Source organism: Silurus aristotelis, assembly GCF_946808225.1.
Source record: "Silurus aristotelis genome assembly, chromosome: 6".
Classification (NCBI taxonomy): Eukaryota; Metazoa; Chordata; class Actinopteri; order Siluriformes; family Siluridae; genus Silurus; species Silurus aristotelis.
Window position 1 is genome coordinate 23,090,163 of NC_139579.1, and position 17,074 is coordinate 23,107,236.

The 17,074-nt window shown below is 36.2% G+C and overlaps 1 protein-coding gene across 1 annotated transcript in view; it reads right to left on the bottom strand.

Moving 5' to 3' along the window:
- Positions 1-17,074, bottom strand: part of LOC310727270 (otoferlin) — a 53,594-nt gene that overhangs the window by 13,810 nt on the left and 22,710 nt on the right. Inside the window, exons 5-11 of the mRNA XM_083543530.1 lie at positions 9,233-9,393; positions 1,263-1,331; positions 968-1,085; positions 779-833; positions 504-635; positions 209-271; positions 39-123 (exon numbers count right to left, since the gene is read on the bottom strand). Coding sequence (XP_083399656.1) covers positions 39-123; positions 209-271; positions 504-635; positions 779-833; positions 968-1,085; positions 1,263-1,305 — 496 coding nt within the window. The 5' untranslated portion in view covers positions 1,306-1,331; positions 9,233-9,393. The remainder of the gene's footprint in view (positions 1-38; positions 124-208; positions 272-503; positions 636-778; positions 834-967; positions 1,086-1,262; positions 1,332-9,232; positions 9,394-17,074) is intronic.

The window sequence follows — 17,074 nt, forward strand, 5'->3', positions numbered from 1 at the left end:
TCAGCTTATTCTGAGTAGAAAAGACAGTTGCTTGTTACCGGGCTGTGAATAAACTGTTCCCACATCCATCTTGAAGGCACCAACCATTGTTCCACTTCGCAGAAGATTCTTTGAGTGGATTACCTATAAGGATTTGATATAGCAATCTTACAACTCTAAAAACACAATGCCTAATCTTTATGTTAAAGAACTTTAAAAGCAAACTTACAGACACCCTCAGGATCTTGTCAAACATGACATCAGGAGGAACATGGAACTCGAAGACAAAGTACTAAAAAAATTAAGACAATGGATGAAAATAAAATCATGTAAATTAAAAAAAGTTGAGTTAGTATATGATTAAATAAAAATAACTGAAATATATTACTGTGTAAACAACCTATACAGGAATCCTTGTATGTAGACGTGAATCCTTAAATGTTGTATGTACTGTAAAACCCTACAAAGAGGGTTTTAGCTTGATCCCTTAACAGTATGTTCTTATTCCTAGTGGTCAACATTACCTCATTGTAGTAGGGACAATTGGTTGACTCCTTCATTGAAGTGTACTTCTTCTCATCACCAATTTCAACACAGACTACTGGGTCCATGTTCAAGCCCACTAGTTGTCGTGCCTCAATAACTGTAATACTGACCTAAAATACAATAATGTACATAGAATAACTTTTCATAAATAAATTTTTTTATTCTAAATTATTTAGTCTATCATGTGAACTGGATTCATGAGCACAATCAGTGTTAAAGTAATGTTACTAGATATGTGTGCTTTTTAACATACTTGGAAATCCATCAGTCTTCCAGCACTGGGTTCAATTTTGATGTCAGGCTTTGATCTAAAAGATAATATAATATAATATAATATAATATAATATAATATAATATAATATAATATAATATAATGTGCTTATTTTTACATTTCACCATTTTAATGTGTTGTGTAACATTTTGTGATTAGACATTTAATCACCTTTTGTTAGAAACATTAGTTGTTACAGCCGTAACAGAGGCCAGTGAAATTGTGTCAGGGTCTGGTGCTCTGCCAAAACTTCGGTCCAAGTCCTCTGTCTCCAGGATGGCTGGCTCATCTTAAAATACCATCAGACAGTAAAGGATTATGGTGATCATCACTTTTTTACATAAACATTGTAGTCTACTCCAGTTTGGTTTACTTGTGGGGTTACTTGCATTAGTGAAATGAAAACCAAAGCAGCATCCTATAATGACTGATGTAATCACATTAAATGATACATTATAGCTCATACCTTTCCCATCATCCTTTAAGCCACGGGACTTTGCACGCTTCATTTTTGCAAAATATGTTAGATTTCACTCTGTGAGACAAAAAAAAATGAGAAATGTGGAAATTGCAATGAAGTACATTAAATGTACAGTAAATATACATTGATTCATCTTTTGTCATTACTTTGTCCTGGTTAGTACTGGGGTAGGTTCAAAGGCAATTCGATAAATACTGGTCACAAAAAAGGAGAATTCACCACAGAAAGGACACCAGTCCATCACAGGGTACAATTTACACATAGCTGCAGCATATCTGGTACAAGCAATCCAACTTTTTACATGTTTATTGGCAGTGGGAGGAAACCAGAAAACTGAATCAAAGTCATGTAAAGTCAAGTCAAGTTTATTTCTATAGCGCCTTTTCACAAAAGACATTGTCTCAAAGCAGCTTTACAGAATTTTAAGAATTAAGGTGAATGGCGTGCATTTATCCCTGATGAGCAAACAATGGCGACTGTGGCAAGGTAAAACTCCCTTAGATGTTACGAGGAAGAAACCTTGAGAGGAACCAGACTCAAAAGGGGAACCCATCCTTATTTGGGTGACACGAAGAACACTTCACAGAAAGTAAACCAAAGCTTAAATTGACCAATAACCCTTGTGCTATGAGACTCTGATGTTAAAAACTTTATGTAAACACCATCAAGCTGCTGTATGAGCAAACAATTGAATGTTTTTGAGAAGATGCAACCTAAGTTGCAAGTGATCCTTTTAGAAAAGGATAAAATAGAGCCTATAAGAGCAGGTTTTTTCTTAAAGGATCATTTAAGAAGTTAATCGATAAATATACAAAAAAGACCTAAGAAACCCTTAAAAAGGTTTCTCTAAAGGTTCTCCATATTTGTTTTCTAAACTTGTTTTTTGCCCAGAATATTACACAGTCTTGTAGTTATTAAATATTAACCATAAAATTGCACATTCAAACTGTACATTTTAGAATGCCCACTATCATTAACTGATTAACATAAATTAATACATGTGTACTTTGTAATAACTTTGAATTACAGGTACTTATTTATTTATTTATTTATTTATTTTACAGGTATTTTAGCTGTGCACCATTTTATCCCAAATTTAGTTTACATCTTCTTTTCCACCCAACTGTCTCAGGTATTGTTGCGCAGCAATCCTAGTATCTTGTGATAATTTGGCCTCAAGGGGTTTTTAATATTTAAATTGGATGGCCTAATTCCATCAACAAGGCGGGGGTGCATTTAAAAAAACCTGTTATTGTAATAATAAGGTTTACATTAACTGATTTAGCTAAATGTCATCAATTATACCTGCACAGTGGAACGATTAAAAAAGAACTGTAAAACCAGGTAGACCAAACAAAGCAGCAATACATAAACAAATACATAAACAAATAAATAGATAAAACTTGTCAATAATCTTTGACAGAAGCATTTTTTATTTTTAATGGAATGTATACTAGACACAGCTATGTATTGAAATTAGCACAAGGTTTTTTTCTGTAGTTATTCTGTACTTATGTACATAAATCAAGGTATTGTGCCTTTTCTTTAATATTGTATAAAAGAGGGATGTAATTTGCACACAAAAAAGCATTAATGATTCAATGATAAGCTTTCTGAGATACTATGATATTATCTGAACAACTGGGAAAAATAAACTAAATAATGTTTTAATATGAACCTATATATAAAATGCAGGGCTCAAATTGTTGACACATTGATCTATTTAATAACATTGATCTATTTAATAACCAGCCATGTATTAGCATTCATAGGTAACAATTTTAAATTTCTGCAGTAAAATATGCATTGTCTCTACATCTCTAATGCACATTTTTAAAGACTATGCAAGATGATGATTTGGAAAACAGCCTAGGATTAGAATGAAGTTAAACAGTGTGCCATGAACTACAGCTTTTCTTGCAAAACCATACTCTTTAAAAAAATTACATACCATAAAATTGACCAGATCTTCAGTTCTTCTGAGCTTCTTGCACATAGAAGAAACGCCAGTTTTAAACTTGACTCCAAACAAGTTGTTTTACATAGTCAAAACCGACATTCACTTGACAGAAACAGAAAGGCCCCAAAAGCAAAGTAAGCCAAAAGAGTTTGGTTTGGTTCAAGGCTGGAGTTGGGCAGGGGAGATGTGATACACCAATTAATAGTGTATGAGAGCTGAACCTGAGACACTAGTAACTAGAACTAGATCCTTTTGAGAGTCATCTCTCTGGGTTACCAATGACTAAAAACACAGCATAACGTAGGAAAAAACTATCATCGATTTTTCTAAATGTTTTTAGTTCCTTCCTTTTTTGCAAGATTTAAAATGTTCATGCAATGTTCCCCTTTTCTCATATACCATGACTATACCATTATCTTAAATCAGGTGTGTAAAAATTAACCAAATGTTATTTTACTGTGATAGTGTTTTTTTTTTATAATTATTTTTGTTACAAAATAATCCAACAAAATTTCATCCTACCCAACTGGCCAAAATTGTAGTCTTAAACATTGTAATGGTTGGAACCTTAACCAAACCTCTCAATGTGTTTAACATGTGATATTTATTTGCACAACAATAAATAGTTGGTTTATTGTAATAGAAAACAGTGCTGACATTTTCTTCTTTCAAAACAAAGTCAAACTGTCTCCTGCTTTAATTATTCAGCAGGTATGGTTCCAGTTGGGATGTGGGATCTTTGTCCAGCCAAATTAGTGTCATGCATTACTCCGCTATACAAGAGTATTAGACCTGTATTTGGAAGACTAATTTAATAAATGAAAACATGAATTGCATGGCATCTTAATTTTTTTTTATTATTGAGCTAACAGTGCAACATAATCCTCTTAATTGAGGACTTAAAGAGTAAAGGACTGACACTCTTCACAATGAGCTCCTCATTCTGTAGCAATATATAAAAGGCTGTAAAAAGCTATTTTTAGTTATCCACAGTTGCTTTAGATTGTATTTTTTTGGTATTCAGTGCAAATTATTATTATTATTTAATTCAGCTACAACTCATCTCATTAATAAACCATACTATTTGTAATGTAGATGCTGAGGTCTAAAGTTGCCTGAATCCAATTAAGAGTTACCTTAAATATTTCATGAGTGCTCATCATTGCTGCATGTTTTATGTTCATTAGGAGAGAATAATGGTCGCATTAACTGGGAAACAATCATCATTCAATTGGAGTGGTGTTATAGTCCTTTTCAGCGTATATATGATGTACATGTCATGTCCTTTATTTTAAGTGATTCATCTTAAATCAATATAAAAATGAAGAGAAGATTATTTAATAGTTCCAAACTGATTAATGGAGTTTTCAGAACTGTGTCTCTAGATCATGTGTAACTGTTTGCTTGAGTAGCAAAGTTTTGCTTTACCTATGTTTATTTCAGATGTGATAGTGAATCTAGTGTGTCTAGATAGAGCTAGGTTTGAATCCATGATACTCCGGCTGACACACCTGCGACAACCTAGCTGAGCGATCCTGCCTTTAATTACCAGATAGCAAGCAATTCATGGACAGAAGCACTTCACTGTTGCATCCTGTACTGCCTAAACTAGGGTCACCACCTCACTGCTGTTGCCAGCCCAACAAAGTAAGAACTCCAGTCTCCAATGTGTATTTAAAGGCCAGTAGGGATTATTCTTACCATGTATATAAGTATAAACTTGCATATTGTTTATTACATATCCTGAATATGACATTGGTCCAATAATTTATTAATATGACAAACATAGATAAAGTATTATCAATATTTAGAATTTTAAATTTAGCAAAGAAATGTGGTTTTGGTCATGCCTACCCCTAGAAGGAAGTAAAAATGATGAATGCATTAATCTAAAACAATTCTACAGAATGGCACCTTTTGCAGTGTCATCCAGGGCGAAGCAGAGCATGACTTGATACTGGCTTTGCAATCTTATCAGGGCACTGTCAAAAGCCCTTTTCTTGGCCATAGACACGTAATCCTGCTCTCTTTGTGCTCCAGTGGCTCTTTGGCTGTTTCATCTGACTGCAATGTAATATGGCACCTTAGTACTGGGAGTTTCTGCATGATATATTGGCCAGCAGCAAGTCAATTATCTAAGTTTATTTCCTGGTTAAATCCAATTTACCAAACTACCAAAATTTACCAACAGTTCTGAAATGAAAGCCATTTTATTTTAGATTATGGGACTTGCCGTCTACTTTGTAGCAAACATTTGAGAGATAAGGCATTGTTTGGAAAAAAAATTTGAAATGTTTTTTAAATAATTAAATAAAAAGCATAAAATCAAACCTATTTCTAAAAGAAAATGGACCAATATCCCTTTAACAGAGCAAAATATTGGTCACAGTAAAATTGTTAAAGTAACAACAAATAAGACATTCACAAATTGTAAAAACTTGCTTCTTAATTCTGCTCATCTGATATCTTTACAACCGTCTCATAATCTAAAGTCAAACACAAAGAGCAAAAATAAAACCAGATTAAATTTAGATGAATATAAACTATGGGAAGATAGCTCTATGAACAGTTATTTTTTGTTAATTATATCCCCATGCTTGGTTATAAGTCCATAGAATGTCAATCAAAAGGAATTTATATTTATTCTTTATTTGATGGAATAATACATATTTTACGGTTCTGTGTTCTATATTAACCAGTCACACCTTTCATATAATAAGTCTCGAATGGAAAACGTTACCATGATTCTTTCTAAGAGCTGGTCCAGAGGTGACCAAGAACCCAATGGCCACTCTGACTGAGCCCTAGAGATCCTGTGTGGAGATTGGACAAAGTTACAAAAGGACAACCATCACTGCAGCCCTCCACCGATCAAGGCTTTATGGCAGAGTGGCTAGACAGAAGCCTCTGCTTAGTGCAAAACACATAATAGCCCACTTGGAGTTTGCAAAAAAACACCTAGAAGACTCTCAGACGGTGAGGAACAAGATTCTCTGGTCTGATGAAACCAGGATTAAATCGTTTGGCCTCCATTATCAACGTTATGTCTCGAGCACCGCTCATCACCTGCTGAAAACCATCCCAACATTGAAGCATCATGCTGTAGGGGTGTGTCTTAGCAGCAGAGACTGAGAAACAGGTCAGGATTGAAGGCCAGCTGAATGGAGCAACGTACAGAAATGTCCTCAATAAAAACCTATTCCACAGCTCTCAGGGCCTCAGTCTTGGCTAAATGTTCATCTTCCTACATGAACACAACCCTAAGCACACCCAAGAAAACACAGGATTGTGTAGGGACAACTATGTGAATGTTCTAGAGTGGTCCAGCCTGAGCCCTTACTTGCACCTTATTGAACAACTCTGGAGAGATCTGAAAGTGGCTGTCCATGTATGGTCCCATCTAACCTGGATCTTGAGACGATTTGCCAAGAAAAATGGCAGAAAATTTCCCAGTCCATTTGTGCAAAGCTTATTGCATCATGCCCAAAAAGACTTGAGGCTGTATTTGCTGCTGAGTAGATGCTAAGTAAAGAAAAGAAGAAAAAATAAATATGCTTTATACTTTCACTATACTATCACATTTAAGTTACAGCACAGTGAAATTCTTTCTTCGCATATCCCAGCGATGTTAGGAGCTAGGGTTGGTGCACAGGGTCAGGATGGTTTTTTTTGTCATGCAACATAACAGGCTGCAACATAACAAAATTGAAAAAGTGAAGGGAGTCTGATTACTTTCCGAATGCACTGTATGAAACACAACAACACAAAGCATTACACAAGTCACACATCTCAGTGTTCCTGGAACTGCTCCGATACCACCAATCACAGAGCATGACATGTTACCCAGATCCACACTGGATGTGTTGCACGGCAATGGTTTCACTGGTATAGTACATGTACCAATTTAGTACTGACTTCTAATTACCACTTATGCTTAATTCTTTATTGGCTTGACTTTACATTCTGCCAAAGCATTTGGAAGAATTTTTACATTTATACAAACAATAAAATAATCTGTACAGAAATCATCAATTACATTCATACTACTATTACTACTACTACTACTGCTACTACTACTACTACTACTACTACTACTACTACTACTACTAATAATAATAATAATGTAGTAGCAGTAAGAGGATGTATATGAAGGTGAAGAAAAACTGGCCAGTTTTAGGTGTTGGGGGTACAGAGGTGGCAAAAGTACACACATCCTTCACTTAAGTAGATGTACAGTTTTAAAGTACTCTGGTAAAAGTTAAAGTACTGACTATACTTTTTTACTCAAGTTAAAGTAAAGAAGTATGGGTTTGTAAATGGACTTAAGTAGAAAGTAGCACTACAATTATCTGTTTAAGTGTCATGCTGGTAACTGGACGTCAGGTCATATTAATATTACGGCTGTCAATCGATTAAAATATTTAATTGTGATTAATAGCATGATTTCCATGAGTTAACAAACGATTAATCGCAACTTAATCGCACATTTTTATCTGTTCTATATATGCACCTTAAATGAATACTTTTCATGGTGGTAAAACTCTAATCAACATAGGAATGGAAACATATGGATGCCTTTTGCAACTGTCTGTTTATTATTAGGGAAGCCATACTTAACATAGGCATGAGGACAACATTTTCTTGTAAATGTTTTAAAGTAATTATGGTGTTTTAAATTAATAAATCATCAGGATAACAAATTGGGTTCGATTCCCGGGCAGGGAACCAAACCCAGCCATTAGGGTTGCCCAAGCCAGTGCACTCTTAGTGCCGGTCCCAAGCCCGGAACAATGGGGAGGGTTGCGTTAGGAAGTAGTCCAGGAACATGTGCCAAATCGAACATGCGGATCACGAATACGGATGATCCGCTGTGGCGACCCCTAATGGGAGAAGCCGAAAGAGATTTTTATCAGGATACCAAATTGAACTTTTGCTATGTTTCCATACGGACAGTTAATAAGTTGATACCTGAGAAATGTTAACTGGTGTGAATTGGTTTATTTAAAAGACATTTCGAGCCTTCTATTAATACATTTATAATGTCTGTGAAATAAATATGAACTCAGATTTAGGTTGTTTTATTTGTGCCTGTGAAGAGAGATGACAGGGACAACGACAGACACGGCAGAGAGCGCACCCTGTCTGTTTTCTTTATTTTACAAAAGCAGTGTTTTGTTATTATGAGTTACAGATTCAAATGATATATTGCTCTTTTCTATACGATCAAAAACACAGAGTAATTTAAGTTTATTTCTGCATTTTGAGGAATAAATTCCACAAAACGTGCCGGCGCGTTTGTTGACACTGGAGGGTTAATTGCCGGATGTTTGCATCATGGCAGGTTTTGGTGCTTGATTTGAGACTTGGCGCATCAGAAAAACAAATGTTTCCTGATTTAAAAAATGTTTCGGTGATATATATTGATGAATATTTTTAATAAAAGTAGTAATGATAAAATAAAATAAAAACAGAAATGCGCACCGCATAAGTGCCGTTAAAATTAACTTTCGTTAACGCTTTATTAAAAAATTTAAAACGAATTTTACATTTTGTTACCCAATAAATGTATCCAGGCTGAACATCCACCCTATAGAACACAAGCAGAGTAAAGATGATAATGATCAGGTGACCAGGAATGTCTCTGTTCTCAGTCATGTTTACTTCGCTGACTCCCTCTGTCTCATCCACATTAGTTATACAGTACTTCATGTTACCTTCTGCATTGCTCATTGTTAGCTTTCTAAATTAGCCTACGTCTGTAATGTGTGATAATCAGGAAATGATACACCAAGAAAAATCTAGGGATAGTAACGAAGTATTTGTACTTCGTTACTTCCCAACTCTGCCAATGGGATACAGGGATACCAATGTGAACAAAAATATATAAAAAAGAGCAACTACCGAGAACTAAAGTGATCATAACAAAAAACCTTGACTATATATTTATGCAACTATTACAAAAACCGTGTGTGTGTGTGTTAACATGTTTTGTTACCTTTAGTCTCAAAAGCTCCTGACATTTAGATCACCACATCTCTGTGTTTAGTGGCAGCATCCCGCCGGACATTACTGCCCCTATTGTGCGCGGCGGTATTGCACACGGGCGATGAACGGGATTATGAACAGCGTCCCTGCGCTCAGCCGGAATCTCTGACCCTGTGTACATAATACAGTAGAAGAGATTGTATTTTAAATGCCTCAGGGCATATATTCAGGGTGTTAGAAATGTCATTTACGTAGTGATTATTCCTTTTTATTAATTAGAAAATCTCGCATTGTCATTTTTTTTGTAAGTGTGTAACACATCTATCTATCTATCTATCTATCTATCTATCTATCTATCTATCTATCTATCTATCTATCTATCTATAAATATAATAAATTAATAAATTAATAAATACTATTTTATATATATAATAGTATTTATTAATTAATTTATTAATTAATTTATTATTTATTTAAAAAAAAAAAAAAAAAAAAAAAAAAAAATATATATATATATATATATATATATATATATATATATATATATATATATATATATATATATATATATATTTATTTATTTATTTATTTATTTATTTATTTATTTTTGTAGTAATACAGGTAGTCGTCGACTTACGACAGATCGTGGTCGTAAGTACAGTACTGTGAAATGATGCCGGGTGCTGGTACGCACTGTCGTAACACGATTTGGTCATAAGTAGAGTAGGCTATATGTACAGTACTGTGAAATTATGCCGGAAGCTGTTAAAAAAAATAACGAACGCCGCGGCTAGCGATTGTGGTCGTAAGTTGCATAGGTCGTAGGTCGACGATAATAATATTTTTTAACCTCAATGTTCTGTTTCCTAGTTGAAAAAGGGTGTAGTTTAATTAATTTGTCTTTAGGCAGCTGTGACAAAAAATAATGCAATACAATAAAATATTTTTTACATTTTATATTTACATATAATATTTTACAAGTTAATATCTATTGATAATTATAAACCTTTAATATTTGTGTGGCATTCCCAATAAGAACCACTAGATGTCGACACTTTATTGTAAACGGTATTCATTTGCTTGGAACAGTCTCGTTTTTCAGCTGTGTATTAACAGTTACAATGTCTTGTCTGCACAGATCTATTTAAATTAAAATACAAAAAAAGTATTTTTTCCCCATTAGAATAAGCATATCAGCACCCCATCATCTGATTATACAAGTAATATATATTGAAGTATGTGTTTAGCAAAAAGTTAATAGAAACTCTTACTATCCTTTTTATCTTTGATAGTTTTGTAATAGTGTGTGAGTGGAATATGTTTGATTCAAGGTAAGAAGTGCAAGGAATTCCACTTGGTGTGGTGTGACAAATAAAAAAACAGCAGTGTGAAATGGAAGAAAACTTCAATGACAATACAAAACAGTACATTGCAAAAATGCAATACACACTATGCCGTGTGATGTAAAATACACAATAAAATGCAGTACAGTGAAAAATATATGAAATCTGTTACATATTATAAACAGTGAACAGCGTGTACACGTCTATGTCTGAATATAAGAAAAGATCTCTTATACTCAGACACCTGAACATCACACCCACATGTGGGCCTTACCCGAACTGTTACCACACAATTCACTGGAACTCAGAGGCCTTGGATAAACAGGTCCCAGGGTTCATTTTGGAAACAGAGGTTCAATAAGCAGGTATTTTTCAGGATTGCACATGCTTTTGCCTATGTGATCTGAGGGTTATATAAGAATTCAAAGTTAAATATCTGAGCAGTGACTGTTTGTTCACTCACACTGAGATTGTTACCGATATTTGCAGTAAAGTGCACTATTGCTTTTAAGCGAATAGGGATGTGGGAAGAATTATGGCTTGGGCAATGCTTAGTAATGTTAATACCCTTTTGTTTAAAGGTTTACATTTGTAATAATCCAGGATTTCCGGCTATCTGAAAGAACATAGTAAAGTTCTCTAGGGGGAGTATTATTATATAATATAGTATAATATTTCATTAAGAACTAATTTGATTAATTGCTGACTGAGTACATCCTGGATCTTTAGATCCTAAATGTAATTTATTATTATTACTATATTATAGTATATATAATTAATATATTATTATTATTATTATTGTTGTTGTTGTTGTTTTTGTTGTTGTTGTTGTTGTTATTATTATTATATTTATATTTGTTATGTTATATAATTTAGTTATATTTGTGTGTGCTGTATAAATAATTCAGAGTTTATTCATGTTTATTAGGAGCTTACACAGTGCTTTATGGCTGGTGTGATAAAGGGTTGTTGCACACTCTCTCTCTCTCTCTCTCTCTCTCTCTCTCTCTCTCTCTCTCTCTCTCTCTCTCTCTCTCTCTCTCTCCCCCTCTCTCTCTCTCACTCTCTCTCTCTTGCTTCTTGGAGCATGCTGCAGTGGCCCACCACCTGGACAACTCAACTAAGTACAAACGGCAATTTTTCCTTCCAGTAACTGACCAAATAGATGTTTATAACCAGCTGGTCAACCCCCCTCCCACCTCCCCACCTGCAGTGTCTTCTACCACTATGTCTGTGAGCTCCGTTTAAAGACCAGTTGTGTCACTCATGGCTTTGTTCTTAAACAAAGAGATCTGCCGTTCATCTGCCCATAATTGGGCCAGGCCTTGGAATGTGCTTGATGTCTCCGCGTGGCCATTACTGCAACGGCAGGGATGCTGGGAGATGGAGTGGAAACTGCTCTCATCGATCATGGGATGACAGTGCAGGGCCCCAACAGAAATACAGAAAATGTCCCATTATAGTTCCTTATGTTCTTTGAATGAATATTCTCACTCTATCTTATGATGATGATTGAAAAATGTAAGCAGTGAAAGAGAGAGAGAGCCTGAGATTGGGGCCTGAGAAGAATGACTGGTTGCACATCATTAGCGCAATGATAATAATACCATTATGGCAACTCTTCAGTTATGCTTTGTGCTAGTGATCAGAAGAATCTGATTTCATATCTTTTGCTGCTATTGGTTTCCTTGAACATGTCCCACGCATAAAATACTAAATTAAACCATTTAAAGAAACATTGTTTAGGTTTTAGGTATTTTAAAGTTATCTAGACTGATTACGATACAGAATTCGTCATTAAAAAATTAACAGCGCTTTATATGCTTTTACTGTGGTATTTCACCAAAATAAAAAGCCTTAGCTTGAATGTATTGCCCTGTACTGTCCTGCCTTTAGACAGTCAACTGGAGTGGGGGTGGAGTATGCATCTCCAGTCTGGATGTTTAAGCATGTTGATGGCCTAGACGTGCTTGGGGGAGCAGACGGGGTGATGGGTAAAGGGCACCGGTCCCCAGCAGCAACCCCTTTGGACTGTCTCCCACCCAATAGCTCTATTTCCTCCTGGCCGTCTGGGCCCCAGGTGCCAGGTGGGTCATTGGGCTGTTGAATCCAGCATAGTACTGCAAGTGCCTGGCTTTAATGACCTCCTCTAGGGCTGCCTGCCCATTGTGATTCACTCACCCCCTCCAACTCCACTACATTTCACAGGTCTGATATCCCACCTCACCGGAGCCTGAGTGCAATATATGTGTGCAGGCAAGGGCAGTCATCCATTTGGTGTGTTTAAGCAGACTACGCTAAAAGTTATTCCAGTGTGAGCATAATTAAGCCCTATAAACACTCCCACATTGATATCGATCAGCCCTATAAATACTCCGGGGAAGCTGAAGTAGAACAGACAGCAGTAATGTAGTATTTCACTTTTACTGTTTAGAGTTAGTAAGTATTGCAATAATTGCCTTGATGAAAGAGTTGTTTTTTCTCTCCTATGAAAGAAGTAGCTTTGGCTTTGCTGAAATATTGTTTGTTGGACAAGAAACAAGAGAACATCGAGTGCTGCATACTTTGTTGATTTTATTATATCTAGATTTGTGAACAATCTTTACTCCTCCTTTATTTTTATTCAGCAACAAACCACACCCTTATTATGGACAGGTCAACACCTGGTTTGTATTTCCACTGAGATCTCTCTTTTCAGAAGTTGGGTTGAGTCTGAGCAGAGAAAGCAGCAGCTTTCATCAGAGGAGGGTTGGTAAAGAAAAGGATAGATGTACTTATGCTATGCCAAAGCAGACTGAATAAAGCTTAAAAAAATCACATGGGGAATTCCATGTTACAAGAGGTCCAGTGGTTGGAAAGGTCAGAAGCAAGAAAATGGAATGAAAATTACAAGCCATGTTAAATTATTACTTGTGGGTGACAATGAACATTTTGGATGTCCGGCTCTTGGTCTCAACATTAGTCACTTTTACCTCACATGAATGTAAACGTGCTGTTACAACAAACCTTCATGCAGTCTAAGTGTCAAAGAGATTAACTAAGTGTGTCTCACACATACCCATTGTGTATGTATGCATGTGTATACAGAGTAAGTAGAAAGTGGGAAGTATTAGGTGAAGACATTGGTGTTTGTCCAAGCAGCTTATTCTTTGCTGGTTTTTATTGTTAACAATTTGTATTGTTATTGTTAAAAAAAATCTACAGTGTGCACATTTTTATTTCACACCTGCTTCTGTCAAAGAACAAAAAGGAAAAACCTTTCTAAAACCATGACATATCCACTACCACTGAGGTACACATGTCATTGTGGAAGGAAATGTCTTTCATTGATAGAGCTGGAACATTCAAGACAGAAAGGCACATAGGGTCAGCCAATAATGCTGTTCCATAGTGGCCTAGGTGCTTTCTGCATGAATGTCTGTGTAACCTTGCCTGTACAACCTCAGTAATGGTGCTGGCCTTCTAAAGTAACTGTGTCTGGTTGAGACACCCCCTCCCAACCACAACATATGTATATACACACACACGCACGCACACACACACGCCAGAAGACTTTAAGGATCGGACCCCATCTCTCAGAGGCCGAGGCTGGTGTCCTTAATGGATGACAGATGTCTCTGAAATGAGGCTATAGCGTGAGTGTGTTTCATGTTAGCTCTCTGCGTGATGAGCAGAGAAGCAGCTGGAGATGAACAAAAGCGTTCAGGCCCTCACAATGCTTCCATTTATTATCCCTGGGTACAGTTCTGGTTGAAATGCACCCCTGCATTTTAAAGTAATATATTGGGATTAATAATGGCAAACAAAGGAAAACATTCTGTAATGGCAGTAGCTGGCTTGAACTTCTCACTGTAAATCTTGTGACAGTTTTAGTTGGTGTATAGTTGGGCCCTGTGGTAACTCTTCCTGATTAAAAAGGAATTTTCTGTCTGTTCTTGCTTCAGTGTTCATGGTCAAGGACATCAATTGCGCATGTTGCTATATGATAGCATGGAACAACATGACTTTTCTGAATTGTTCAAGTACGGCAAAGCTTGTGCCACATCTCAAGAGATTGTACTGCATGCCCTCCAGCGCTGCGTCTGGTTATCATTTCCAAATTCTTTGTAAATGTACCTCACCAGTACCCAGTACACTTACTTAAACCATCCAAAGTGTTTTCTTATCCAAGGGTGATCTGCAGGTGTTCTGCATAGGAGCGATCACAGAAAATGGCTGCCTGTTCTGTGTTAGGTAATATTCAGTCCAACACTTACTTTTAGCTGTATACAGCTGTCAGAAGTAATGAGGAGTTTAGTGAGAAGGTTGAGTTTGAAATTAAACACCAGTTGGGCGGTCTTCTACCTTGGCCTTGATGGGGGTGGGATAATAGTCAGGTTTGAGCAGGTTGCCTGTTAGTAGTCCTCTAAACCGAGTGGGCTGCAGGAGGTGCAGGCTCTCATTATCTTTCCCACCATGTTGGACCCTTAAGTCCATCTCTTCAGTGCTTGCTCTGTTTGTTTAGAGAGCAAGAGCCTTTTAAACTACATTTGGGGCTAATGAGTCCATTATCTGCCAATGATCCACTGAGGGGCCCACCTCCCTCTTTAGCTCCCATCACAAAGTTTCTACTGCTCAATTACATTCTCGTTTACTATTTGTACTGTTTCTACTTCTTTGTATCAAACAATTTGTTTAATATTTTTTAAATGTACTTAGAAACCTCATTTAAGAAACAATCACCATTTATAGTAATCAGGTAATAATTTATTCTATTTATTCTAAAGAACTAAATACATTTCTAATTTGGCCCATTTTGGCAATCCATTTGCAAAAATTCAGCTAGCCTGAATGTCATTTTGTCCAATGCAAGAAAAACTTAGAAACAATTAATAATACGGTATGAAAAATAGTTCTAAAAACTTGCATCATGATACTGCCATGATTGATTGGTCCTGCAGTCACCACTGGGTGTGGTTTGTCACCATTCAAGACATAATTTCCAGCAGGTGCACTAAGCTAAACCAGAAGGCACAGTGTTGCTTTTTAACACTATGGCACAAAGTAATACATATAGCTTAGAAAGTGTTCACAACAGTCCACTTATAATAAATCGTACAGATTGGAGATTTGTGTTTAATTTTGACCAGTCTAGACAAAAAGATGACTCTCATTTGTTTCGCAGGCTGAGAAAAAAGATTTTTTGAATGTAATACAACTAACCGTATTTATTAAATCATGTACTTCACAGGCATTTTTCTCCTAATGCAGTGGTTTTATTTGATAGTAACGAATCACACATTTGGAATATACTTCACATGCTTGGCTTTTTTCCTCAAAACTTGGAAAACAATCAGATAATTTACCAGAAGGCCAATTCATCTTAAAGATGATGGGATTTCAGACTCACAGGAAATTATGTCTCCCCAGTCTGCAGATGAAATGCTTCAGAGCAGTACTTCAGACGATATGTGGACAGTTGCTTTGGAAATATTATTTAGCACATGACCTTTTAGGCTGCATTTATGGTAAATAAAATTTATACGTGATTTTCTATTAAGCCAGAGCGTTTATTTCATATTTGTTTTTTTGCTTTCTTGCCCTTGCTTTTTAACTCATGTTAACTCAAATATTCAGGCTGGTGTAGTTCAGGTTCATGGCACCTGGGCACCTGGGCACCTTCTACCTGAGCACATAAACTTGAAGATTTGTTGCCTTGTTTAAAAATTTATTATCCTGATGTGCTGTGTGTGTGACAGGTACATCCATGTTTAAGGTTCTAGTGAGTGCTTAGTTTTGGAAATAGCCTCACAGAGGTCAGACTAGTACCAGTAGCCACAGGAAACTGCTGTAGATTAGCACTCTTCCTTGTCCAGACTGGGCTGCCCAGTTAATGCTGAAGACTTAATTATGGTGATCTTGTAATAGAGGAGAAAATGGCAGGAATGCTGTCCACATGGCCATGCTCACAGTGGGATTAACTGCACGAGCTGCTCTCGGCTAGCTCAGGGATCTTGAGAGCAGTTTTGCAGCTGCTTTTGTCCTGCTTTCAAGGCAGGAGAATAAAAGGAGAGGGAGGGGGAAAAAGAAGAGACAAAGAAAATTAATCTGCTGCGTGCTGGATCTTAATTCGATTTAATGAAGGGGCTTGTATTTAAGAGCCTTTTACACACACACACACACACACACACACACACACACACACACACACACACACACACACACACACACACACACACACACACACACACTTTCAGGAAGAAATTCAAACTCTTCTAAATACTTGCAGCACTGTTGAGAGAATAAAACCTATTATGAGCAATTACGCTATCCACCAGCCATAGCAAATCCATCTTCTTTCCTTGTATTAGCTAATAATGGGGTTAGCAAATCATTTAATCTTAAGCATGATGTTTCCGGATATTTCATTGTGGAACCTTTAAATCTGAAATCTGTTTTCAGATGTTTTTCATCATGTTGAGTCACGAGCTCTGTTATGCTTTTAGCTCAATTGGTTTTTCTAAAAAGAA